The 27,581-nt window shown below is 44.1% G+C and overlaps 1 protein-coding gene and 1 long non-coding RNA gene across 6 annotated transcripts in view; both read left to right on the forward strand.

The window, feature by feature from the left end:
- Positions 1-4,250, forward strand: part of LOC126996424 (uncharacterized) — a 76,686-nt gene extending 72,436 nt beyond the window's left edge. For all 5 annotated transcript variants that reach the window (XM_050856839.1, XM_050856840.1, XM_050856837.1 and 2 more), the window contains one exon: positions 73-4,250. In XM_050856839.1, the coding sequence (XP_050712796.1) occupies positions 73-1,201 (1,129 nt within the window). In that variant the 3' untranslated portion in view covers positions 1,202-4,250. The remainder of the gene's footprint in view (positions 1-72) is intronic.
- Positions 4,251-5,498: 1,248 nt separating this feature from the next.
- On the forward strand, positions 5,499-27,330 carry LOC126996684 (uncharacterized). Its single transcript, XR_007751357.1, has 2 exons — positions 5,499-5,767; positions 26,640-27,330. It is a non-coding gene; the product is annotated as an uncharacterized LOC126996684 (long non-coding RNA).
- Positions 27,331-27,581: the final 251 nt, after the last annotated feature.

Here is a 27,581-nt window from a genome sequence, read left to right on the forward strand (position 1 = left end):
TGTTCAGTACCTTTAATGACCTTTTCTCTTTAGGTCTGTGGATAACCTTTTGTATTTCCACCTCGTCTTCAGGTCTCCTCATCTGGACAATGTCGCCGAGGAGCTTGAGCTTTGCGGAGACATGATGCTGGAGGTGAGCGACGATGAGCAGCTTGATGACTTTGACGAGGACGAAGAGGATGAACTCGATGAGGACGACCTCGATCTTGACTTGGAGGCCATCGAGGTGGAGGGCGTCTGCCTGGAGGTCGAGGAAGGAGACGATCAACTTGAAGGCAGCGATGATGGCACCCTGGGGACCTGTTTCACACTCTCGCCCAAACAGGTTGCCAAGTCTCCCACCGGCGTTCACTTGGCACTAAAAAAGCTGGACGGTGCCATAAAAAGGCGGCACTCGAGTCCTGTCAAGGTCAACTATGGCAAGAATCGAGGTCACCAGCAGCGCTCCTCAGCCAAGGTCGTCCACACGTACGCGAAGGAGGAGGAACACACGCTAAAGCCTCCTCCACTCAAGTACAACTTCGACTACATCGACCGCGAGTTGATGCCTCGCTACTCGCCGCGTCGCTCCCACTCCGTGAAGTACACGAACAACCGGCGGGCCACGTCCTTCACGGGCAAAAAGCGTCACGGAGAATCCTTCAAACTGAGGAGTAAGAGTTTCTCCAGAAGCATTTCGCAAGTCCACGACGGCTCTGACGGGAGACTTCCAGGCCACCCGAAAAGTGCCTCCACCTCGCAGGAGTTCCACAACGGCGTGATGGAGTGCGATGTCCACGTCGTGAACGAGTATGGTGCTGAAATCAGTTCGAGCAGCTGTAGTGAGCGGTGCATGAGTGGCGCGACGAGCACCAAGAGTGTCTCGGACGCGGACACTTTCCCGAACGGCAGCGAGACTGACTGGTCGGTGGGCTCCCGGGAGTGCCACAACCCGGTGCGTGCCACGATGTCCCTGCCGGTGAGAACCTATTCGAAAGAGTCGGACAGTCCATTGAAGAGGATGTCGCAGGGCCCGAGAACAGCATGTAGTGTGGAGGGGGCGTGTAGGGTGTATAGGGCCAGCTCCCCCATGGACGAGGGAGAAGGGAGAGAGAGCCAGTGCCAGACAGACAAGGTGGGCCAGGAAGGCGATTGTGCCCAGGACCAGCAGCCGCGTGTGGCTGGCCGGGACAGAGACGAGGAGGGGAGCACACTTGTCTGACGGCGCCGTGGCGGCACCAGGACGCGCGTGCTGTGATGGACTCAGTGGTGGTGAATGGACGAACTTTGTAACATACTGTTTGTGAAAGTTTCCAGCTTAGATTTTTCACTTGTAACCTTTTGTTTTTAGGTTATTATAAGGGAGAACACGGTGACAACATGGTGGCAGCAGCTTCGACGAAAAGCAAAAAACACATCTTCCAGTATATGTATAGTTTAAATGGTTCCTAGTTTTGTTACGAAATGGTGAAGGTAGAGCGAGATCGAGCCCGAGGACGCGGAGAGCAACCTGTCGTCTCTCCTCCGCCCTGTTGGCCCTGACGCCTGGACAAGGAAGCAAGGAAGAGACCGCTTCTCCCTCTGTTGCTGCGATTTTGTTTTGTCTGTCTCTCTTTTCATGAATTGTGAATATTTTCATGGCAAAAGCTAAGGTTGGATCTCCTTTTGTATGAACACACACACACACACACACACACACACACACACACACACACACACACACACACACACACACAACTTATACAACCCCATTCCATACGATACCATACCATACCATACCGTACCATTCACATTACCATGCATGTCACCTACCAACATCATTTCCCCTCCCCCCTCCCCCCCTCCCCCCCTTTTTGTCCCTCACCTGAGTGCGTCACACCTGTTCCGATTGAATTAGCTGCAGCGTGGCGCGTCCTTGGCCCAAGTACAGGGGCAATTAGTCACATCCGTTCATTTGGTTAAACTTTTAATTGGCCCTTTGACGTGTAACCTTTTTATAAATTCGTAATAACCCGACGTCATAATGGCACTCCTGATTGATGGGTATAATGAGGATAATAATAATGATGGTAGCGGACGATCCATCATTCCTCCATCAATTAATAACGTTAATGACAGAGTGATGGTTCAGTAGGTTCTCTTGTGTACGAGTCCGGGGTGAGCAATTAGCCGCCCCCACCGCCCATCCCCACCACTATCATCATCGGCATCAAGGTCACCACAACGTTAACAGTCACCACCTTGTCCATCACCCCCCCCATCACAGTCAAAATGATAGCCGATAAAATTGCTATCAACAGTATAAGTGTCATTATTTTTACTGCTGTTTTCAATTCCATCACACGACCACCGCCATCACTACCACCACCACCACTGCTACCGCCGCCACCACCACCATCCCTACCACCACCACCACTACCGCCTTTGCTGTGATTATGAAACTCATCTTTTTCACTCTATACCATTTTCTTCTCGCTGTTCTTTCGAATGTTAAATCTCTTCTCTTTCACACCTACCCACCCACCCACCCACACACACACACACACACACACACACGTTACATGCTTAGCAACCTAGCAAGTTTTATATACACATACAGTATCGTGCTAATATAAATTAATATAACGAAGAAAAAATATCACAATATATATATTTTCACTGAATAAATAAATCTTTATTCGTAAGGATGAATATAAAACAAGTCGTGTAAGTCTGTCTGAGTGTTAATGATTAATGTAAACTATCGGTCATTTCTTTGGCCTCTCTCAACATTCCTCTGGACTCCACCTTCCTTTCCTCGTCTTTTGAAATAGTAGGAAGGAAAAGGAATTGCAAGAGTCCAAGGAATTCTCCAGTACTTCATTTTCCACAGCATTTTCCTCTCCAGGGGCGGACCTACCCCAGGCGCTGAGAGCCCCAGCTGCCCGGGTATGTACGAGGGTTTAATGATTTCCTCCTCCTCCTCCTCCTCCTCTTCCTCCTTACCTTTTCCTTCTCTTCCTCCTCCTCGTCCTTCTTCCCCTCCTCTTCCTCTTCATAGTCTTGCTCTTACTCCTCTTTCTTTTCGTGACCTAACTCCTCCTCCTACTCTTCCTCCGCATTCTTTCCTCCTCATATCTCATCCCCTGGAGAGAGGAAGGGGGAAGGAGGGAAAAGAGTAGGCTCGTACATCTGCTGGATCTTGGCAAGTACTCCCCGTCCCCGCCTCGCCTCCCGCCCAGATTCTGGATTCCTATATTCTCTCTTTAGAATTTTCCTAAATTTCAATTTCCAGCTTTGGAAGTTCAGTGAGTCACCACATCCGCGTTTCCTGACTTCTACGTTTCATGGCTCCCTCGGTAGTAAATATCCGATACCCTGCTTTCCATTTATCGTGGTTTCCGATATTTGATAGTCTCGATTCTGATTCCAAATAGCTGATTGTCGATCCCCAATACTTTTGGCTGCCGTCATTTCAGATTCTCTATTTCAGTGACTCACAGACGATCGGATCAGATATGAATTGGTGATAGTGTGTGAAAAACGCGACAACTTTAGATATGGCTCATCTCCCCTAACACATAACAATGTATTTAATAAGAGTTTGTTTTCTGCCAATCCCATGGCGTGGCGTGGCGCTGACTTTATTACTACCTGTTGCCGTACGTTATGCTTACTGAGCTCTCATCAAAAACTATTATTTTGAAAACAAAGTAATCAAAGCGTCTCAGTGAAAGTTCGACTGGTATGAAGATGCGGAGACTGTCAACGTTGTCTGAGATTTGTCAAATTCGAAGTTGTGTGGTCAACTTTTAATTGATTTTTGCAGTGCTGCTGTTGTCACTATCTACTACTACTACTACTACTACTACTACTGCTACTACTACGGTACTACTACTACCAATATACCACTGCTTCACCCAGCTTTCCCTCGCGGCGCGTGCTGGCGGGTCGGCGGCGTGGGGCGGGGAATGCTTCTCAAAGTCCTCCCAAACAAGATGTCTGAGTTGTTTCCGCCGCGAGTGGCCATTAGTCGCCGGCGGCGCCTGACGCCTGACATTCGAGCCTCATCGCGAAATGTTCGCCGTCAGGGGTCGCCGTCTAACCTTATACCATTCAACATTTATTTACTGACCTGTGTGGCGCACCGAGACTTATCTTCCCATTGATGCGAGTCAGTCCCATGTGTGTATTATGAATATTTCCATTGTTGATGGTTGATGTTTGTAACATAATTTAAGTCGCAGCCCAAGGTCGCTGCTCCCTTCTGACAACATTACATTGTAACATCTCCACGCCTTTTTTGTCTCCTTGACCGCACTATTCAGCACAGGCCGCGGCCACTCACCCCACTCGTCTGGACAAAGAGTAACCAAATATTTACACTGTGATGTGGGAAAAATCTATCCGGCAGTGTACCACAAATACAATATACAATAATGTACCACTTCGATTTACTTAGATACGATTGAAGTAGGAATGAGTTGCTGCTTACTTTGGAATATTTTTTTCCTAAGAATTATATTCCTACGGATGTTAATTTTAGTCACATTAATATTATCAATAGGTTCAAATTATTCCTTCACATAAACGCCCTGTATATTGAACGGGAAAACACAGCCTACCGTTGTTTTGTTACATTTTGTTAGGGAAAACTATTTACTATTTTTTGTAACTATCATTGCTGTATCTGAACACTGCACTGCAAGAATATGGAAAGGATGACGAAGTAATGCATGACTTGAGTCGATTCATATAACAAATAGAATGCAATATTGTGTACTTATATATATCATCGTAATATGCGCAGGACATCATATGGATCATAGAAGCTGGAATATCTTTTTTCATAAGGATAAAACAGACAACTGCATTTTCGGTTAACTAACCCAGGCTATTCCATCTTCGGTTACGTAACATTCGTGCGCGATGCGATGTGTGTGTGTGTGTGTATATATATATATATATATATATATATATATATATATATATATATATATCTATATATATATATATATATATATATATATATATATATATATATACACGTATATCATAAACGCACACCTCCATTTCACTCAGCCTGCCAAGATGGCGCAGACGTAATGAGTAGGGGTGCGCAGGTACTGGTACCAGCTAAACGGTACGGTACCGGTACCAGATTGCGAACGCGACCATAAAAACGTCTACAGCATAGCATAAAGAGGATTGACAATATTTTTGCTTTGCATAAAATATATTACTACGAATTTGTATTTCTAATATATCTTTCTGGTGTATGAGAACAAAAATAAGATTGGAGTCCGTTGTTTCGGTACTTCAGCAGAAATCATCAACGCCGCCATGATAATGTTCTCTCGGGCATTTATATTTTATGAGACGCCTGTGCTTATTTTTAGGGGAAATGTTTCGGTAATAAGAGTAAATTGACAAATAATAAAGTAAAGGAGTAAACAAAATCCGTGAAAATGGCTAACTGGCAATCGGGAGTGACTGAGGCGACTGGCAACTGGTAAACAAAAGAAGCGGCCGGCTGGCGGGTGTGGCGTCTACTCGGTCAGCTGAGATCTGCTTAAATTATGTGGTGCGAAAAACTTGTCCTCTGTTTAGGCCTTACAACGAGATATAGGGCACGCGGGGCTCTGAGGAACACAACGTGAGGAGGAACAAAGTGGTGTAGCCAACCCAGTCAACAAGTGGGCGCCATCACTGACACCCTGACAGTTGTTTTCCCCGCACGAGGCTCGTCACGTCACCGCGGCGCGGGTCGTGATGAGTTGCCGCCAGGACTAAGGAGGCAGAATGTCAGGTGAGTGTGCTTGGTAATGTTGATGAATTGTAGTGTTAACACGGTGGTTCGATGTTATTCCAGAAGTACACCCGTCCCACTGCGAAGGACACTGTGAGAAGTACTTTGTGATGATAACACTGGCGTAGCAAATACTTCGTTTGTGAGATATTAATTTCTTAAAATATGGCCTGGGGGCATATATAGAGGATTTCATTACCATTTATCGCATTTCGGCAGCGGAGCACATGTCATGTATGGTTAGGTTAGCTTTAACTTTATATTTAATTATTCACGATACGCTTCGCAATGTGCCGTTGATTGTTGTCACTGGCGGTCAGCTGCTCGGTGGGTGTAATTCTAGAATTTTACCGCATGTTTTAGGACTTTAGGGAGAATCCTTGGCTTATGTTGTCCCCTTCGTCATGCCTGGCTTTCCCTTCCCGCCAGGTTATGAGGTACAATAAAGTAGCCATAAAATATCAGATTCAATAAAATTCTTAATGAAACGTAAGGCTGGAGATTAAATTACAGCTAGCCTCTACTCCGTCTATGACCTTAATTACGCCCACACCAAACGGGCAACTGTTACCTCGTCCCTCCTTTGAATTTGCAATTTAAAAGGAAGCCGAGTTTTTAATGCATTTTATTAGTATTGCAGCCGAGTTTAATTTGTCAGTTTTTATTTATTTTTGCTATAGTCATAGTGTCATCCTAGCTTCTGTGTAAGGCTATCTTCATGCTCTCACATACCACTCCACTTTTTGAAGCCCAGAACAATTAAAGTTTACACAGAAAACACAAGGCACTGTAAAAACCGAGCCTGTGAGGGAGTGGAAAAAGCGTAGCTGAGTACAAGGCATGTGGAGCGAGGGCTATAAATTATACTCAGACTCTGGACGGGCGAGGCTAAACAAACCCAACAGACGAATAGCCTTTTACATGACGAGGCGCAGCTTTCATAACGCTCGAGACTCTCCGGGCGGCGACGCACAACAAAAGCTATACACCCGTCTCGGCGTCACCTTTAGAATACTTCCTCCTGTTTTGTGTGGACACGGCGCCTCGTCCCTGAGAGAAAGACAAAAGGGAGACGAGTGTACGTAATATAACAACCGATGCGAGGAAAGGTGGGCCACAGGGCGCTTCCATCCACACTTCGATCCTCACAAGGCGTCTTCCTCGTGTCTCCTGGGCCGCTGAGTCCACCACACGTGTTATGTTGTGTTCGTCCTACTTCTTACATCCCTATGGTCAATGATAATTCTCTCTCTCTCTCTCTCTCTCTCTCTCTCTCTCTCTCTCTCTCTCTCTCTCTCTCTCTCGGCGGAATAGAATGGCCGTTGGTTACACTTGCCGCCTCGAAGTCATTGTTTCTCGCTCCCAGTGTAAGCGAAGATCGAGCGTCGTGTTGCACCGCCGAGACATTTCTTTCACCCCCACGTGTATTTATCACCCCGAGCCGCCCACCAGAACAATGGCTTGAAAACTTCTTACATCTCCCTTCCATTTATTTTCCTTTTTTTGTCCCTGTTTCCCCCTCCTTCCCAAGTGACCACAGTAGTTGCGGCGCCGAAGTAGATTAATCAGTTCTCCTTTGTTCCTTCCATCTTTCTTCCTATGTTCTTTCTTTCTCTTCCTCTTATTCCGTCCTTCTGATTGCTTTTCCTTATTTTAAACCACTTGTCGGCTTCACCTCAATCGTGCATTAGTCTCTCTCTCTCTCTCTCTCTCTCTCTCTCTCTCTCTCTCTCTCTCTCTCTCTCTCTCTCTCTCTCTCTCTCTTGTTTCAGTAGTAGTCTCAATGCTTCGGAACGCTGTGACCATTTTGTTTCGTACCCTTCTCTGAGCAGTATTTTTGTTATTTATTACTGTATATTTTCTCGGATTAAAAATTTTCGTAAATCTTAAAACCCAAGCACGGTTACAGTTTTCGTGATCATCGTTATTAATATTATTTTTATTGGTAACATCATTGATATTAGTATCATTGATATCAATGAAGTAGTGTGTTAGACCATTATATAGTACGCTATCTATATATTAATACGCTTGTACCTCCCTTCCTTCCTTTCTTCCTTCCTTCGTTCCTTCCTCCGTGTCTCACGCCTTGGTATCCTTGGTAACAGCCTCGACCCCGTTATCTGGAATAATTCGACAGACTCAACTCCGTTATCCGGTCTTATTATCATAACTACACATTTTGACTTGTTATCATATCTACACATTGAATGTAGCTTCAGTCGCTCCTCCGGCCTTGGTATCATTGCACGGGGGAATATAGCCGTGCGGCCAGCGTGTGAAGGGCCTCATTGAGCTTAATTGTTTTCTAAACCGCGCGGTTTTCGCCCGGAAAACCACCCGGGAGAAAACCGCTCGTGTGAAGGGGGCCTTAGAGGTTTACGAGGAAGAGGCAGAGGATAAGATAATTAGAAGGGAATTAAGAAGAAAAGGAAGAGGATTAAGTGGTTTAGGAGAGGATTAAGAGAAAATGAGAGAGGATTACGAGTTTTAGAAGAGGATTAAGAGGAAAAGAAGTAGGACTAAGAGGAAAAGGAAGAGGATTAAGAGATTTATAAGAGGATTAAAAGGAAATGGAAGAGGATTACGGGTTTCAGAAAAGGATAAAGAGGTTTACAGGAGGAATACGAGGAGGAGGAAGAGGATTAAGAGATTTTGAAGTGGATTAAGAGGCAGAGGAGGAGGATTACGAGGTTTATCCTAGTATATCCACGGGGTCCGCTAGTTATTATTACTATCATTATTGTTTTTTTTTCAGCTAAAGAAACATCTCAAGGGCAACAAAAAAAGGTGTAAATAAAAAAAGGCCGCTGGTGTTATTGTTGCTATTATTGAAAACTTTTTACATGTATTAGACTGATAATCATAACACAAATTATTATTATTATTATTATTATTATTATTATTATTATTATTATTATTATTATTATTATTATTATTATTATCATTATTATTATTATGTCATCACTATTATTGTTATTTTCATTAGTGTTCCTATTATCGCTGTTGTTTTCATTGTTATCATAGGTTTTAGATCCACATAAATACTGATTATGAATTGTTCAGACAGTAATCATCAAATTCCAGTGACCGCATCCGGAATAGTCATGGATTCACGCACGCATTAGCAGATATGTATTCCGTGATCCTGGTATCGGTGCTCGAGCTTCTCCGCGCGCCGCCCCAATATCGCATTCCAGTGTAAATGTATTATGTAACAATATTAGGCTCAGGGAAAAGTATCAACGTATCGTGAAAAATTTATTCGATGCATCAGGATTCAAATGACGGGAACGCCACAATATTACTGCACATTAGTTTGCTGCATATATTATAGAAATGTCATAGCTTCAAGAGCCTTATCTGAAAATTTGATATGCAGATAAGTTGTTTGTTAGCTTATTGTGATATACGAAAATAATCCCTAAATTAACATACGATTACTTGATATCGTTCTCTATCACAACTAAATTATTGTACTATAACATAAGACACCACACCACCGCAAAACATCGTGCTGCATCCTAAACATTGATGAAGTACCATACCTTGCCCTCAGCGACACAAAACCAGTTTGTTGTAGATACCAAATGCATGACGGAGCGTCAGGAAAAGAGGAGCGTTGAGCGAGGCAGCCCGAGTTTTGCGAGGCAGGCAAGTGTTTGGTGAGGCGAGTGGACGGCCGATAATGACCTTCAGATTGATGGAACTGATTTTGTAAAGTGAGGAACCAATCACTGATTGGCTGATAGATAAGAGATGCATGAGGAGGTGGAAAATTAGGTGATTGGACTGAAAATGAACGAGACATCTCGTGACCTGATTTTAATTACTACGATGTTCTTTTCTTTCATATAAATCATGATTCTCTTTTATCATACATTTTGCTGTCAGGAAATTATTAAAGTAATAATGATAATAATAATTATAATAACAATGATTACAATAATACTGATGATGATGATGATAATAATAATAATAATAATAATAATAATAATAATAATAATAATAATAATAATAATTAATTTTATTTTATCTCTATTCTAAACGGACAGGAAATCCCAGAGAAAGAATGTGTACACCGCAGTGGCCTGACTCGCATAACCGTGTTACCACTGCCGGGGGCGCCGCGCTCCTCTTTCATTAGTCTACCTTCTGCGCTACAAAGGAAACCATGCAGCTGTCGACATGCCGCCAGGGTTTAAACATGTCGTGTGAATTTCTGTTATATCTCTTTGCAGCAGCATTTCTTTTGCCTCTCCGCGATTTCATGTGCGAATTTCCATTTGTGTGTGTGCTCTTTTTCTTTTTTTCTCATCCAGTCTCATTCCTTCCTCTCCATCTGTGTCATTTGTTCGGCTCATATTCCGTCTTTTTTTGGTGTCCTTTCGTTTTTTTTTTTCATCAGTTATTTTGCTTCTCCGATGTTCCTTTTTTCTCTGTTCTGCATTCCGTTTCTTCCCTCATCTAGCTTTTTACGCTTCTCCGATTTGTCCCTCTTCCCCATTCCCTTTCTGTCCTTTATGTCTCCATGATTTAATCTCACTTTCCTGAATTGCTTCGTTGCGCCTGACAACCATCCAGCATTTTTCCCTTCTTCAATTTGTCCATCTTTCCATTCCCATTCCTCTTCCTGCACCGCTTCGCAACGCCTGACAAATCATATAGCTTTTTTCTCTTCTTCATTTTATCCCTCTTTCCCATTCCTTCTCTGGCCTTCATAGCTCGATGATTTAGTCTTGTTTCCTTTCATTGCTTCATAACACTTGACCGTTCCTCCTCTAACCTGTTTTCTTTCATTGCTTCATAACACCTGACCGTTCCTCCTCTTTCCTTTTCGTCTTTCCTTTCCGTGACAGGCTCAGGGGTTAAAGTGACGGAGGTGAGCACCGAGGCCACGCGCAGCTGGTGTATGTCCCCCAACTTTACCTTTTACCTCTCCGTGGCCTCCTAATCGTCTTGTTCCTCAGTATGGCTTCTCCTGTTCACTAAGCTTCCTATTCTCCGCTTCCTTTGCCAGGCCATCCATCCTCCCCGACCTAGGCCTACCACTCCTATCCATCACTAACAAGGTCGACACACTAATATATCTTCCTCATTAGCTTAGCCAGGAAGGTTTTACTGGTGCGAACACACAAATATCTCTCCTTGTCCACCCTCCTCCCATCTATCCCTCCTTTCAATGTCCAGCCTCCTCCCATCTATCCCTCCTTTCAATGTCCATCCTTCTCCTGTCTATCCCTCCTTTCAGTATCCAGCCTCCTCCCATCTATTCCTCCTTTCCTTGTCCACCCTCCTCCTATCTATCCCTCCTTTCAATATCCAGCCTCCTCCCATCTATCCCTCCTTTCAATCTCCATCCTTCTCGTTTCAGCTACCTACGTGTCTTCCTCTCTCGCCCTCTGCCCCGGCCAAGGAGAATAAAGGGAGAGTAAAGGCAGATTTAGGAGCGCGGTATTGTGTCGTTTCAGCCGCAAAGCAAATTTATTATCCGTGACCTGCCGTAATTGGGGCAGAGCAAAGTGAGGCAACGAAGTCAAGGACAAATTCTCGGGGGGGTAGGCAGAGAGAGAGAGAGAGAGAGAGAGAGAGAGAGAGAGAGAGAGAGAGAGAGAGAGAGAGAGAGAGAGAGAGAGAGAGAGAGAGAGAGAGAGAGAGAGAGAAAATTAATAAACCAGACTGTGATAGATTAATGCAACAACTAATATACAAACACAGGCGACCGACAGATTGACAGACAGACAGACAGATAGATAGGCTTATGAGAACACACACACACACACACACACACACACACACACACACACACACACACAGAGGGAGCGGCTCGGTGTGTGTGTAACCTTAATTAATCTCTGTCTTCCGCAGGGCACGCCGCCCCCTGAGCCCCTAAACCCGCGTTATTAATTCCCTCATTAGACTCACCGTTTGTCAGCCACCTGTGAGTTAGAATCATCCGCGTCCATTTTATTTAAGATATTTCTGTTGCCTGATGGACACTCTGCCTCAAAGTCTGAAATACGAGCACATGCGGCGTGTGTTGTGCTTCTGTGTGTGTGTGTGTGTGAATGTGAGCGTGAGTGAGTGAGCGCGTGAGTGTGTGAGTGTGAGTGTGAGTATGTAAGTGTGAGTGTGTGTGTGTGTGTGTGTGTGTGAGTGAGTGTGTGTGTGAGTGTGTGAGTGAGTGAGTGTGTGTGTGTGTGTGTGTGTGAGTGTGTGTGTGTGTGTGTGTGTGTGTGTGTGTGTGTGTGTGTGTGTGTGTGTTAATTAACTATCACAACATTAACACTCGTACACACACGCATGAACACACATGAATTATTAAAGACAAAATATATGTAAACTTTAATGGCGTGGCTTAAAGCAGCTTGATATATGCAACTTACTGGGAAATATTGATATCCTTCATTAGTGATGGCTGAGGGACGCGGTGAGAGTGGACGTATATTTTTCACCTCGGCGCCACTCCAGTGACAGCCTCGCGCCTCCGTGTGCGTGGCTTGGTGGTCCGCGGCCGCCACTTCATTAAAGGCAAAGCCGCGCCTTCATCCCACTTCATCCAGGCCCAGATGACCCTCCTACCGCGGCAGACTCTTGAAGGACGCGCCCATGATAGCCTGAGTGACGCCCTCTCGTACTGGTGATCCGCGCTGCTCAGGGTGAGATAGGTGGGATCTGGAATGGAAAGAGAACAGGGAACATCCGGGAAGGGGGAATGAGTTAGTGGGGGACGGAGGTGGAACAAGAAGGAGGACAGAAGCCGACATAACAGACGGTGGGGGAGAAGCGAGAAGATCAGGGTCGGCCAGACTACAGGCGGCTAGGGTGGTTAGGCTTGAAGAGACAGTTAGCAGATACGCACTAGTGATGGTTAGAGGTGAGGGCAGATGTTTGGTAGCAGGTGTTCCCTGAGTGGCCGCAGACTGGGAGGATTGCGTCAGAGGCTGTCTAGATAGTTCCGTTTTGTAGGATGTATCGTCTCCCCTGACACAGATATAATCGGCCATTCCTCTCTCTCTCTCTCTCTCTCTCTCTCTCTCTCTCTCTCTCTCTCTCTCTCTCTCTCTCTCTCTCTCTCTGCCCATTAATCATTATACAACATATTTAACTTCTCTATTTCTACCCAGGTTTAAGTTTAGGTCTAATTTTCTAACTTTAACATTTTCATTCTCCTGACATTCTCCACTTCTCCTCCTACATGGCATATGAAACGATGATTTCCGGACACTATAAAATTTTGTTACATTCCCCCTTACACAACAGCGTTCTCTCCTTAAAATAACAAGCACGCTAGCAACGTTGTTATTAATTGCTGTTGTGAGAAACGGATATATTTTTCATGCCAAATAGCGCTGAATATTATAGCCTGTTTAAGCTATATGCAAATGAACACCCACAACGCACTCGGGTGAACATAGCGATATATTGATTAAGTTATGCTACACGGCACACTGTATTTATATTTATGTTACTCTGTCTACCTGAAATGGAACACGTTGAATTATTTTGTATGATAGAAGTAAAGTCGGCAGTCATACACATAAGAGGAGGAGGATGTGGATGAGGATGAGAAAGGGATGAGGAAGAGTAGGAGGAAAGTGATGAGAGAATGGCAGTGAGGAGGAGAAGAAAGAGAAAGATGGGGATAAGAGAAGGGGGCTTTGAGGATGGGGAGGAATATATTGCGTGAAGGAGTGGCGGTAAGCCGAAAATGGATGTCCACGGCAGGGTTTTTTGAAGGAGGAGGAAGAGATTAGGAAGAGGAGGAGGAAGAAGAAAAAGAGAGGGAGAAGGAGGAGGTGCTTGAAGGTGTATTGGCAATAAAATACGAGGCTATGCATGAACGATCTCGGAGGAAGGAGAATATAGGAAGAAAGGAAGGAAAAAGAGAGAAATAAAATGTGCTTAGGAAATACAGCTAGAAATTAATGAGAGAGAGAGAGAGAGAGAGAGAGAGAGAGAGAGAGAGAGAGAGAGAGAGAGAGAGAGAGAGAGAGAGAGAGAGAGAGAGAGAGAGAGAGAGAGAGAGAGAGAGAGAGAGAGAGAGAGAGAGAGAGAGAGAGAGAGAGAGAGAGAGAGAGAGAGAGAGAGAGAGAGAGAGAGAGAGAGAATGACAGTAATGTGAGAAGAGAAATTTGAAGAGGATTATGAAGTTTATCATAACAAAGAGGGAGGACGAGTGGGATATGTGCAGAGAAGGTGGGAGAGAACGTATTCAAGACGATCAAGAGGATTAGCACTAAAAGAGCATCAAGAGAAAAAGACACCGAGGTACGAAGAAGAGATGGAAACAAAACACAAATATAAGAGTCTAAATTCTTGTGTTTTTATATGCTGGGGTCTCCGGAACAGCGACGCCATATTATCGTAGTCGAAGCATCACATTTACCGGATTATACCCCATAACTATTGCCAAGAAACAGCAATAATTGACCATTTTAACGTTAACTGTATACCAAGCCAGTTATTGGGGTGGAGGTGACAGTTTTGGGGTTGTAAATCAGCAAACATAAAAGGTTGAGTACGAGAATCTGGCAACGTTGCTCCGGAAGTGCTGGGAGAGTGCTGTGCTGAGAGTCCTAAGGGGAAGGAAGACAGACATAGCTAAGGTGCAGGATTGGAAAGTCTGCCGGGTTGCCTTGGGGACAGGAGAGAGTTGGAGGTTTGTTTGTAAGTTTAAAGTATTGCAGCTGTTTGAGTGCATCGGAATGAAGACCTTGGATGGATCTTGTGGTCTGGAAGGTATTCTGAGGAAGACATTAGTGAGAGTGAAAGATAATTAAACTGGTGAAGTCTTACGGATAAAGCGAGATGGGAGTGTTAGAAGACGAACTGCTATGGTGATTAAGTTAAGGAGCTTCGTTTCCATTCTTGTTACTTAGGGCGTTCTGGGGGTGATGTTAATAGGGTGTGGATAATGGTGATGAGGTCTTCTGGCTAAAAGTGTTATGGGTGACTGTTATAGAGGCAAATTTAGGAGTTCGTTCCAAAGCTTGTTAATTAAGGTGTTCGAGGGCAATGTTTTAATGGAGAAAGTGGGTTGGATAATTGTGATAATGAGGTCTTTTGAATGTGATGATGTCTTCTGGTTACAAGTGTTATGGGTAAAAGACTTATTGAAGCAAATTTAGGAGTTCGTTGTAAAGCATGTTGATGAAGGTGTTCGAGGGCAATGTTTTTATGGGAAGAGTGGGTTGGTAAATTGTGGTGATGAGGTCTTTTAAATGTGATGAGGTCTTCTGGCTAAATGTGTTATGGGTCAAGACTTATTGAGGCAAATTTAGACGTTCGTTCTAAGGCATGTTGATTAAGGTGTTCGAGGGCAATGTTTTAATGGGGAAAGTGGGTTGGTTAATTGTGGTGATGAGCTCGTGTAAGTAAAGGTGTGGGCCCGGTGTGCTGGGGATGAGTGCAAACTTTGAACCTCGGAAAGTTTTAAGAATGGATGTCGCAAGGCTGGTTTTAAAAGTTTTCTGGCGGTGATGTGCGTGTCGGGGTGAAGGTGGCGAGGGGTGAGGTCGACTAGGTGAAAGTGTGTGCCCTGCGCGCTTGGACGAATTTATACTTGTGATGGTTGTGATAGGTTAGGTTAGGTAAGGTTGTGGGGTATTTTAGGTAAAGAAGCTAAAAAGTGAAGGTGTGATGCGTCTGTTAGTGAAGTTGTGCCGCGTCTCTTAGTTGAAAGTGTGTGCCCTGCTCGTAAACTCTGAAACGGCCTTCCTTCGTCTGTATTTCCTTCTGCCTATAACTTGACCTCTTTCAAGAAGTGTATCAAGACACCTCTCCACCCGAAATTGACCACTCTTTTGGCCACTCTATAGTATCTTCTATTGTGGGAGCGGCAATTAGCGGGCTTTTTATTTTTACACTCTTTTTGTTGCCCTTGAGTCGTCTCCTATGTTGTAAAAAAAAATATCTGAGATAAGTTAGGTTAGGTTAGGGAGCATTTCAGGTATAGAAGATAATGAAGTGGTGTGCTGCGTACTTATATAGCCAACTAATTAGAAAAATGAACAGCCCAGAGATTAGTCTAGGTGAGCTGGGATTACCATTATTCAAGGTAAACTACTACAGCTACGCCACCCTTCGCACGCGAGGTATTATGCCCCGTTTTAGTTAATCACGGCCCTAAATTTCGAGGGTTTACTAAGCGTATGGGCGCCGCCCGGAATAACAACATGACGGCACACACCATTAAGATGACAAAGGACGGCAGTAACTTCATCAAGGGCGCTGCGTTTTGTTATTATTACCATCATCATTGTTATTTTTGTTCTTATTGTTGTTGATGTTGTTGTTGTTGTTTTTCTTCTTCTTCTTCTTCGTCTTCGTCTTCGTCTTCGTCTTCGTCTTCGTCTTCTTCTTCTTCTTCTTCTTCGTCTTCGTCTTCGTCTTCTTCTTTTTATTATTCCTATTCTTATTCTTCTTATTCTTCTTATATAATTATAAGTATTATCATTATCATTTGGTAAAAGCTGCCAAGACAAAGAACACTAACCATAATCATTATTGACGGGCTCTTATCGACAAAGCTGTTATGTGCTGCTGTGAATGATTGATGCTGATCACAGAACATTATGTGATATTAAGTATACGGAATGTATTAAGTGGATTTATTATGAGTGTTCATGTTGATTTAAAGCTTGATTTATTGAGTAATCTAGAGTTTCATTTAAATTATTAGTTTTCTTCATTTTCTGCCTAGTTATTAGTATATTAATGTATTTTCATTTGTTAATAAACCTGGAATCAGTTGTCAGATACATGCGTGTGTGTGTGTGTGTGTGTGTGTGTGTGTGTGTGTGTGTGTGTGTGTGTGTGTGTGTGTGTGTGTGTGTGTGTGTGTGTGTGTGTGTGTGTCATTAGCATGAACATACACACACACACACACACACACACACACACACACACACACACACACACACACACACACACACACACACACACACACACACACACACACACACACACACACACACACACACACACACACACACGGCCCGGTAGCTCAGTGGATAGAGCGTCTGCCTCATAACCAGAATAATAATAATATGTTATTGGAAATATTTAAAATATTAGTATTTTCCCAGTGAAATATTAATTCAGTAATGTAGATGATCGTTCCGGTGATGTTAGCATTGGTGAGGCGCGGTAGCTGTGGTGTAGACGGTTGTTGTGGCAGTGACGGCTGTGGTAAAAGTGATCGTGTTGGTGAAGGAGTAATCGGTCGTGACGTCGTGATAATAGTTCATTTCGGCTGGTGACGCACTAGTAAGGGGACGTTACTTTTTATTGAGAGGATTGGGTTTTGGCTTGGCAGCAACACAAGGTACCTGCCGCTGTGTCATGGTAAACACTGACTAATTATTCTACCAGTTAACTAAAAACTCGATCAGAGCTCCGTAAAGTGAAGCCGTGACCCGATGCATTGTGAAAGAACTGTAAGGACTGTCGTATAACACGCAGAAGGAAAAATAATATAGCGAGGGAACCGAGAGGGATGAATGGCTGCGAAGAAAAGAAGGAAGAGCTCGTTATGATGCGAAAAATGATTAACGTGCTCATTACCCACCCTACTAACGTAATGTAGAGTAAATTTCTTCTGGGGGGAAAGGGGAGGAATGAATCTGAGGTATGCGAATCATGGAAACTGTTGGCTAATGAAAACATGGTAGTTGTGTCCGTAGACTTTATCACGCCACTACCTGGGTCAGTGATGTTCAAAATGGTGGCTGCAACCTCTAGAGGGTTCACAAGATGCTTCTGGGAGGTCACATGATTTTTGAAGTGTGAAAATACGTCAGAGCACACAATTGAATTTATGATTTAATCACAATTATTTTCTTGTATTTATTTGTCAATGTATATCAATTCTCCGACTTTGCTTAACTAACGAAGAAAGTACAGCTACGTAGTTTGATCTTAAAACCAATAGTTCATCCTCCATCCCCAATTTCCCCTCCCCTTCCCGTCAAGCCCTACCACGACTCACACGTCCAGGATTATCCACGGCAGCAGTGAGTGTACTGACTCCTTTTTCAAGACTGACAAATGCCAATAGTACCGATCACGTCTTAGCTTGGAGGATGGGGTTGTTGTGCTCCAAAAAGCAGGCCCACTCGTCACACTAATAAATGGCAAACTGCTATGCAAAACTTATGCCTGTTTTAAGTATGTGAAAAGCAAGAATGTAGATTACACTAATTACGGTAATATTTATGCATTTTATGATGTTACAGCGATTATAATGCTCTTATGATATAGTGTGTATATGTTGAAAAAAAAAACGAATGAAGCGGCTGATGGAGGATAGTTGACTCCGTTTTTCCCCTTGCTCCTACATCAATCTTGCTCTCTTCCCATACCTTCTTTTCCCGTCCATTCCCTTTCGCTTCCCTCCATTCCATTTCATTCTCTTCCGTTCCCCGTTACTTCCTTCTGATTACCCTTTCTCTTCGCCGGCTCTTATTTTTTTTTGCATTCTTGGTCTGCATTTCAAGTTCCATCAAACGAATTATCCTTCTCATATTTCCTTCCTCCTACGCTTCTCTTCCTTCTCCTACCTTTCCACCACCTGCTTCCCCTTTTTCCTCTTATTCTTTCTTCTCTTCTTCCTCTTATTCCTTCTTCTCCTCCTCCTTTTCATCCTGCTTATCTTGCCGGAGGGACCACGGGTATGCCTCTTCTCTTGGGCTCTCTGTAAAAGTAATCGACGAAGTTTCCAAAATTACGCCGTGTGAAAATGAAATTAGTTTTAGGGAGCAGATTTAGTATGCGTCTTCATTTAATCCTCCTGAGAGAGCTGCAAAAACTGAGACCGTGAGGATGAGTGTATGAGTGCGTGAGTGAGTGGGTAAGGTGAGGCAGGGAAGGAGTGAGAGGAAAAGAGTGATAGTCGGCGTGCGTGAGCTAATAGGACTTACAATTCAACGTTTTTTCTTTCTTTCTTATTTTTTACAACAAAGGAGACATTTGGTTTGCATTCCACGGTGGCTGAATCTTGCGTCATTTCCGTTATTTAAGCTCTTTCAACACCACACTAAGTCCACACCCTCCAACATCCTCTCGTAGCAGTAAAAAAGGATTACCATGTTGCCTGCCTTCACTGTTGCTTCCTCCGGCACTACACTTTACCCAGCCTCGTCCCACCAACACCACCGTCCGTCCCCACTGTCTTCCTCCAGTTCGCTTACTTTGCCAAGCTGACCGGTTCCATGTACCCCCAACCAGCACCACAAATTTTCTACCTCATCCCTTTCTCCTGATGGCACAAAAGTCACTGAACATCGTCAGCGCCTGTCCACTAAAGCAGGTTGCCCGAGCTCTGCACACAACTGTTACTGCGGTGGACTCGTGGCAGGAAACGGCCGGTGGACGGGAAGGGAAGATAAAAAGATCAGGTTTGTGTGTATCGTGCAAGACTTCCTTCCTTCCTGTCCACTGCCATCATCCCATTTGCAGACAAGAGGATTAAGTGTTATGCCTTCGTTTGTAATTCAGTTTCTTCAGCAATCCTCGGTTCGAGTCATTGTTTTTCTATCGTTGGACACGTCGGCACAAACGTATTTCCTGCCAGAAGAACAAGAAAGTTATGGCAATTACGGGGACTGAATATTTTGTTCTAATATCTTTGTATAATTTTGTTATTTCAGTAGGTATGTTGCGTCATTCCCAGCCTAAAAATAATACAAGAAGGAATAAATTGTTTTCTCTATTGGCGCTGCGTAGGTTTCACATCATTAAACGTTGCAGGTCCTCGAGTCCGCGGCGATGAAGAATTTTCCTTTATTGTTTCAACATTCTGTTTCAACATTTTTCACGAAAGGGCTGACGCAAATTTTTTCGGCATTCCTGCAACGCCAGGAAATGCACAAACAATTTCACAAAAAGTCAACAGCGCATTTTCAGCTTGGCGGAAAGCCGAATATTCTGAATACTGTTTTTATTTTGTTTATTTCGGCAAGTTTGAAAATCCTTTGAACAAGAGATGACTTTCACATGGATGCCAGGCTGATGGGACAAAGCGAAGTATTTCCATGTTCATTAGATGCCTTCAGAACTTTATCCGTTAACCGACAGAAAAGAAGGGAGCGGGAGAAGGAAGCGCACTTAACCAGACGGACGTACAGCAGCAGCCAACCACGCAGGTAGACGGACACACTCAGGGAAACAGAAATCCAAAGAAACAGACAAAAGGCATGGAAGAGAAATAGACAAAAAAGAAGGCGTGAGATGAGCTCGATGACCTAGGTTCGAGTTTTTAACCATAGCTGAGTGGCGGAAGATTACCCACATGTTGCCCAGATGTTCAGTCAACCCTGATTTCAATGAGTTCCTTCAAGGAGAGCACCGGGGAGCAGCATAGGCTAAGCAAGAGTCAAGAGCATCACGGCATCCATTATAAATAAAATTCGCCTGTGTCACTAGCGGGCTGTGGTCATTCAAGAGGCTCCTGAAAAGAGTCTTCCGGCTGCACCTAGAAATATAAAAAAAACTTGGGTATTAGGTTCAAAACATTTCGTTGCCCAAGTTAACATATTTGACAAGGGTTTCGTATGCGTTTAGGGGATTTCCAGGGGGAGTTTTATGACCCTGGTGGTAGTTTGACCCTTCTTCTGTACCGTGAACCTAAAAAAAACACGCATTAGAACCTGACTGATCCCCTCTTTGACCTTTATAAATAGTTGATGTGAGAAGCGAAAGTGTCTTATATGACCATAGACAAACACAGAGAGAGCAAACAGTCCCAAACAGAGACGACAAGCTGAAAGACTAACAAGGAAAAATTCAAATGCACAAAAGCTTACATATAAAATGACAGGGAGATAGACAGAGCCATGCAATTTACAGTATGAGCTTTGTCAAGACAATATTGTAAATCCTGCCTCCTACACACACACACACACACACACACACACACACACACACACACACACACACACACACACACACACACACCTGTCTCTCCCTCCCACACTCACCTGCCGCTCCCCACGTTACCCAATTAGCTCTGTATACTGTTCCTTTCCTCCTCTCCCTCCCTCCTTGCCCTCCCTCGCTCCTTGGTCCAGCGCCCCCCCCATACCTTCCTATTTCGTCCTATCGTTCTCCCTATCCTTCTTCTTCTCGAAAATGTTGTGCAAAGATGAATAGGAAGGTGTCTGGCAGAGAGCTTGGACATATTTCATCGCTTTAAAGTTTTGCACCTACCTAAATTTTGCCCAGCCTCTGAATGCCTGGAGCCAAGTTGAGTATACGGAATGCAGTCGCCTCAAACTTTATCATCTGTAAATTTGGACTTGCCCTTCTCTCTCTCTCTCTCTCTCTCTCTCTCTCTCTCTCTCTCTCTCTCTCTCTCTCTCTCTCTCTCTCTCTCTCTCTCTCTCTCTCTCTCTCTCTCTCTCTCTCTCTCTCTCTCTCTCTTCTCTTAAACCCACCACCACCACCACCACCATCACCGCCACCACCACCACCATCACCGCCACTACCACCACCGCCACCACCTCCACCACCATCATGCACGATATATTAAGTCTATTCATATCACTCCCCTTGATGTATGGCTCAATAACCATCGTAAAGAGACTGAGAGAGAGAGAGAGAGAGAGAGAGAGAGAGAGAGAGAGAGAGAGAGAGAGAGAGAGAGAGAGAGAGAGAGAGAGAGAGAGAGAGAGAGAGAGAGAGAGAGAGAGAGAGAGAGAGAGAGAGAGAGAGAGAGAGAGACCAAACCCGGAGAAAAAAAAAAATAGCTGCATCTTTTCGTGTGGTATCTATCCATTGTGAAGATAATGACTCACTTTGCTGCTCCTGTCACCCCTGCAAGCCTCCTAGGAACACTTAAACGGTGTGTGTGTGGGGGGGTTAATAAGTGTCGTTTTCTTTTGCACTATACTATGTTCTAAATGGGTTACGAGAAGAGATCTTTTAGTGTATATTATCATGGCTCAGGTTACACTGCAAAACGAGTTACAGTAAATTTTGCTTCTATACCAAAAGCTATACCTTTGATTTGATAGACCGTATTGGCTGTTAGTTCGCCTCTACGCCGCTTGAGACCCCTCGTGTGCGTCTGCGTGGCAAAGGAGACGCTTCATCTTCATCAATGCAGCGGAGCGCGAGAAATAGGCGACAGGGGTAATATTTCTCACGCTGTTACGCTTTTTCATTACGTAGGCAGAGGTGGCAGGAGTGAGAATTTAGATGTGGGAGCATGGACCGAAAAAGCATAAGACAAGTAACTTTTTCCTTTTGATTTCGTGCTAATAGAATTTAACGTTCAAGTAGAAATGCTGACGTGTGTGTTGGAACCTGAGACTTGTAAATTTACTGCATGACAAGTGTAATGCAGACAGACACAGACAGACAGACAGACAGACAGACACACACACACACACACGATGCTCACATATCCAGGTTGGTACATAATTACATAAAGTGAACTACACCATTATCTTGTTAATTGAATACTGGAGCGCACCGAGTGTAAATCATGTACGTAGATTAACATTCCGGGGACTGATGGCGGCATTAGGACACAGTTAATCTGGGCTTTGAAAGACATGTCGTACGTCTAATGTTCGTAATCTCATACTTGTGTGTCAGAACTGATTGTCTTTCTCTTTTTCTTTCTCCTATTTCTTAATTTATGAATGTGAGTGTGTGCGTGGAGAGAGAGAGAGAGAGAGAGAGAGAGAGAGAGAGAGAGAGAGAGAGAGAGAGAGAGAGAGAGAGAGAGAGAGAGAGAGAGAGAGAGAGAGAGAGAGAGAGAGAGAGAGAGAGAGAGAGAGAGAGAGAGAGGAGAGAGAGAGAGAGAGAGAGAGAGAGAGAGAGAGAGAGTGTGAGAGAGAAGGAGAATATTAAAGACCTGAGAGGGATGTGCATGAGAAACTGAGAGGAATGTGCATGAGGAGCTGAGTGGGATGTGCTGTGTGTGGCTGAGAGGGAGGAAAGGCCAGGAGCAATGTGTCGTCGGGTGTTCCTTAGTTGCTGAATGCCTGATAAGAGAGAGTTCAACGTGATTGGGGAGGGAGTTCATTTCGTCGTTGGCGTTGTAAGTAAATTTAGATTGCCGAAGTGTGTCAAGGGAATGCATGAGGCAGGAGGGCACGTGTGATACAGGTGCGCCGGTAATGAAGGCAGTGACTAAGTAATGGGATTGGAATCAACTGGCTGAGCGCATTATGGGTGCATGACGTGTCTGACAGGAATGCGTGGAACCGGAGGGAATGCGTGAGGCAGACGTGTCAGGTGCAGAAGCTGTCACCGGTGAGGGATCGGAGTAACGCATCGCAGTAATTAGTCAATGTGTGAAGTGCATAGAGGCGAAGACTGACTGGGTGTATTAGACGCCGAAAGATGATGCATGAGGCAGCTCAGTGGATGGCGAGCACGAATTCCCGCTGAGGATGTAAAAGATGCTCCAGATTAACATTCATTGCCACGCCGAACAAGTGCCTTCCGCCCTGTCTGTATATTTGAATCCCATCAGCAAACTATTAAACGTTACGCACCAATGAAATAAAATAAAAAAAATGCTCTGGCTTGATTCACACGAAGTAATTTAAGGGGGGGTTGCCTTAAAATTAAAACATATACATTTACTTATTCTTGAGATAAGTAAATAAGGGGTTGGGATTTTGTTTTAAGTCAGGGGATGTTAATAGAGAGAAGAACAATTGGTTAACGGAAGAAGTACTGAAAAGAAAATGGGGTTAGGGTTGCCGGGGGTGAGGTTTAAGGGGGGCTACTCTAAAATTAAAGGAAAATGGGGTCAGGGTTGCTGGGGGTGAGGTTTAAGGGGGACTACTCTAAAATCAAAGGAAAATGGGGTCAGGGTTGCTGGGGGTGAGGTTTAAGGGGGGCTACTCTAAAATTAAAGGAAAATGGGGTCAGGGTTGCCTTAAGAAATTTACAATAGTTCCAAACTCTCAATCTCTTAATGGTCAATACCACTGCTTACATTTAAAACCTTCTCGCCAAATACACCACAAACACTTACTTTACCTCTGTGCTGTGCTCCAGAGTTTTCATTAACGGTGCCAAAAGCTGCTTCTCACAATATTTTCACACTCTGTTTTCGATCATAGCTGTTATCGTTAATCAGATGAAAAGATTTAAAACTACAGATCATTATTGTAATTTATTGGTCTTAGATAGTTTTACAAATACTAGATTCAGTACAATGTTCTTAACTATAGCTGCTTCCTCCACGACAACAATGAATCTTCTTTTTTTTTCTGTTCCTTAAATTGAGTGTTTTCAATGTATATTCCTAATTTTCCCTTAAAGATTACAAGTTTGTCTACGGAAAACGCTGTAAATACCAACCAGAGAAGTATTTCACCTTTTCAATAAAAAAAAAGACAACGAAGATGCTTGCAGTCCAACTGAAATACAGGAGTGTTTTCTTGTGTTAGGGTGTCCACGTAAGACCAGAGATTTAGTGTAGGATGGGAAGAGAAGGAAAGAACAGGAGAGGGAGAGAGGGAGAGGAAAGATAACGAGAAAGGAGAGAGGAAAAGAAAGGGAAGAGGCTAAAAAAGAGCAGTGAGGAGCCTTACATTATAGAGAATAGTGAGGGAAAGGAGCTCGAGTGAAGAAAAGGAGGAGGATAGGGAGCTGTGGAGCGAGAGAGAAGGGAAACAAAGAGAGAGGGATTAAGTGAAGGATTTTCGAATAATAGAGGGATCAAAAAGTGGATCAGAGAGAGAGAGAGAGAGAGAGAGAGAGAGAGAGAGATATAGAGAGTGAGAGATCCATATATTGTCTGTGCGGGTAACTACACACCATTCTCTCTCTCTCTCTCTCTCTCTCTCTCTCTCTCTCTCTGGGATTTATTTTTCAAACTTGATCTTGATTTCTTGAAGTAGTGATAACAACAACAACAATAGCAACCCACTCCCTTCCTCTGCTTTTCTAACCCCAAATTATTAACCGTAACGCATTCTTTCCGAAGTCGGGGCGTGCCTCAGACTGTCTACGGCCTTTGCGTTTATTATAGGTTTCCTTTAATACGGAGATCCACAAGTTTTCAGATTCACATTTTCTCTCGTGTATCTACAATTACGAGCTTCTCCTTTGTTTTGGTATCATCATCTTCTAAACCTTTTTCATAGTCCTCTCTTTTTCCTCTCTTCCTCATTGCACAGCTCCGTAACTTGTGTCTCCGTTTTGTTGCCCACTTATTACACCACAGACTCAAGAGCCAATGTGACAGAGATAAGCACCAAGGCCATGCGTCCAACTTAGCCTTTACCTTTAACCCCGTCTGAGTGATAACCCAGCCCCCCTGAGTCAATAAAAGTAAAAGAAAAAAATAACAGTCTGGCTACATAAATAAAATAAAAAATAACGTTTATCTTATTTTTTTTTGGGTGTGCGTGGCAGATCACGGGGTGTTTGGGGGAGCAGTAATCCAACATGTGTTTTTGTTTTTCAGTGAAGGGGCGCATCCGGAAACACGGTAATTATTGGGATCATACGTGACGTTCGCCTAATTCATATTTTTCCAACGCGAAAATTGGGCGATGATTTGCATATAATTCCCGACACAATTGAGGCTAATGACAAAAAAAGTAATCTATTCAGTGACGTATGTGTAATGGCATGTGAGGGTCACCTGTGTACGCGTGTTAATGGTTAAATGAATGAAAACTAAATTATGGTTCCGGGTGTGTGTGTGTGTGTGTGTGTGTGTGTGTGTGTGTGTGTGTGTGTGTGTGTGTGTGTGTGTGTGTGTGTGTGTGTGTGTGTGTGTGTGTGTGTGTGTGTGTATTTGTCATTCGGTCTCTCTCTCTCTCTCTCTCTCTCTCTCTCTCTCTCTCTCTCTCTCTCTCTCTCTCTCTCTCTCGGACGTGTTGACCAATGTGACGTTATTGCAGTGCCTATCGGATTATCAATATTCACGCGCTCGCATCATCACACACACACACACACACACACACACACACACACACACACACCCCGCTGAAGTCTAGGGCTGTATTTTAAGACACCGTCGCTTCTCACATCACCTATTTCTAAAGGTCAAAGAGGGGATCAATCGGGTTTTCATGAGTGTTTTTTAAGGTTCATGGCACAGAAGAAGGGTCAAACTACCACCAGGGTCATAAAACTACCCCTGGAAAGGCCTACTGCTCCTACGGAAGCCATGTCAAATATGTGAACTTGGGCGACGAAAGGTTTTAAAATACGACCCTATGTACGACAGCGTTGCACAGACTAATCATTGTTTTAATTTAGGAGACAAAGGTTAGAGGTGATAGGGATGAAGGCTGCCCATTACAATTTATTTTTCCTTATTCTACTATGGAAAAAAAAATACTAGTTTCTTTTGAATTTGTTACAGTAGAAAGTTTCGATGTTCTCTATGCATGCACCTAACAACTATTCTAATCTTAAGGAAAGGAGGAAGTAGAATGAGAAGGAAGGAGAGGTGGGGCAAGCGATGAAGGAGAGATAAAGGGGATGAGTCTATGAGGTGGGTGAGTCTGTGAGTGGAGAGAGGAAAGGAGAGCAAAGGTGGCAGGGCTGTTTAGAAGCCAGCAGAACACGGCGATGCTGGACGGACAAGCTCTGATATACGTGCGTGAGCAGGTGGGAGGAGTGAGAAAAGGAGAGCTATACATGGAGTGGAATGAGGAGGAAGGGAGGGAGGAAGAAAGAGGAGGGAAGGGGGAGGAGGAGGAGGAGGAGGATTGGACGAGCTCGAGTGTACAAGGAGGTAGAATAGGAGAAAGAGAGCCTTCAACAGGTGTTCAACATGACCTCCATTTCCATTCACAAACCACTCTGGATGCTCCGGTCACTAAACTTCTTATTTTTCTTTTCAGTCTCAGATAAAACTAACCGAGTCATCTGGTTCGTCTTGAAGGCTGTGCGAGGTCTGGGGCGCGAGGGGAGCCTGGTCCGGGCAGCAACTCCACTCAGCACGCGGGGCCACTGAAGGGGAAGGCTGTACTCCCCGGCGTTAGTTCCTGCTGAAGGGGCTCGCCAGACATCCATCCATCTGTCTGTCTGTTTACATGTCATCTGTCTGTCTCCCTGAGTGTCTGTGTGTGTGTGTGTGTGTGTGTGTGTTCCTTTGACATACTGCTGCGAATTAACGTGTTTGTCTGTGCAATATGGTTGGGAAGGCGGTGGTGACTATTATGTGTGTGTGTGTGTGTGTGTGTGTGTGTGTGTTCTTTCATCATAAGCTTCCATTTCAAATCATTCCTGCTAATAAATTGTCATAGCATAACAAAACAAAGCTAGATAGGCGAGTGACTTGATGCCACCGTTGCCAGATTGTCGTACTCAGAGCATAGTATTTACCGGTTTCTGACGCCTAACTATTGCCAAGAAACATCAGGAATTAACTATTTCAACGATAATTATAAGTGAATCTCCTTATTGGGGTGCAGGAGAAAGTTTTTGGGTCGGAAGTCGGTAAATATATGAGGCTGAGTAAGACAATCTGGCAACGTTGCTTGATGCTGGTACCCAAGCAATAGATATCATTTTAACACATTGAGGAAGAGTAAACAACTATTGGAACCATAATCAACAAACGCTGGACCAAACGAGATGTTCCCATTTTATCCTCCTGCATCTGTCATTCATCGTTACTGTTATCGCCCGTGACAGCGTCCACCAACGGCCACTAATCGCCACTATTAGGGTAATGAGTAATTCCCTAATGGCGCGTCACTCGTCTGCTGTGGATGTTGAGTTGCCGGCGCTCGTCAGAAAGCACAGGGTGAGGAACGGACACACGACAACCGCCAGCACCACCGCCCTCACCTTGCCCTGTCGCCAATTTGTATCACTTTAT

This window comes from Eriocheir sinensis, chromosome 10 (assembly GCF_024679095.1).
Source record: "Eriocheir sinensis breed Jianghai 21 chromosome 10, ASM2467909v1, whole genome shotgun sequence".
Classification (NCBI taxonomy): domain Eukaryota; kingdom Metazoa; phylum Arthropoda; class Malacostraca; order Decapoda; family Varunidae; genus Eriocheir; species Eriocheir sinensis.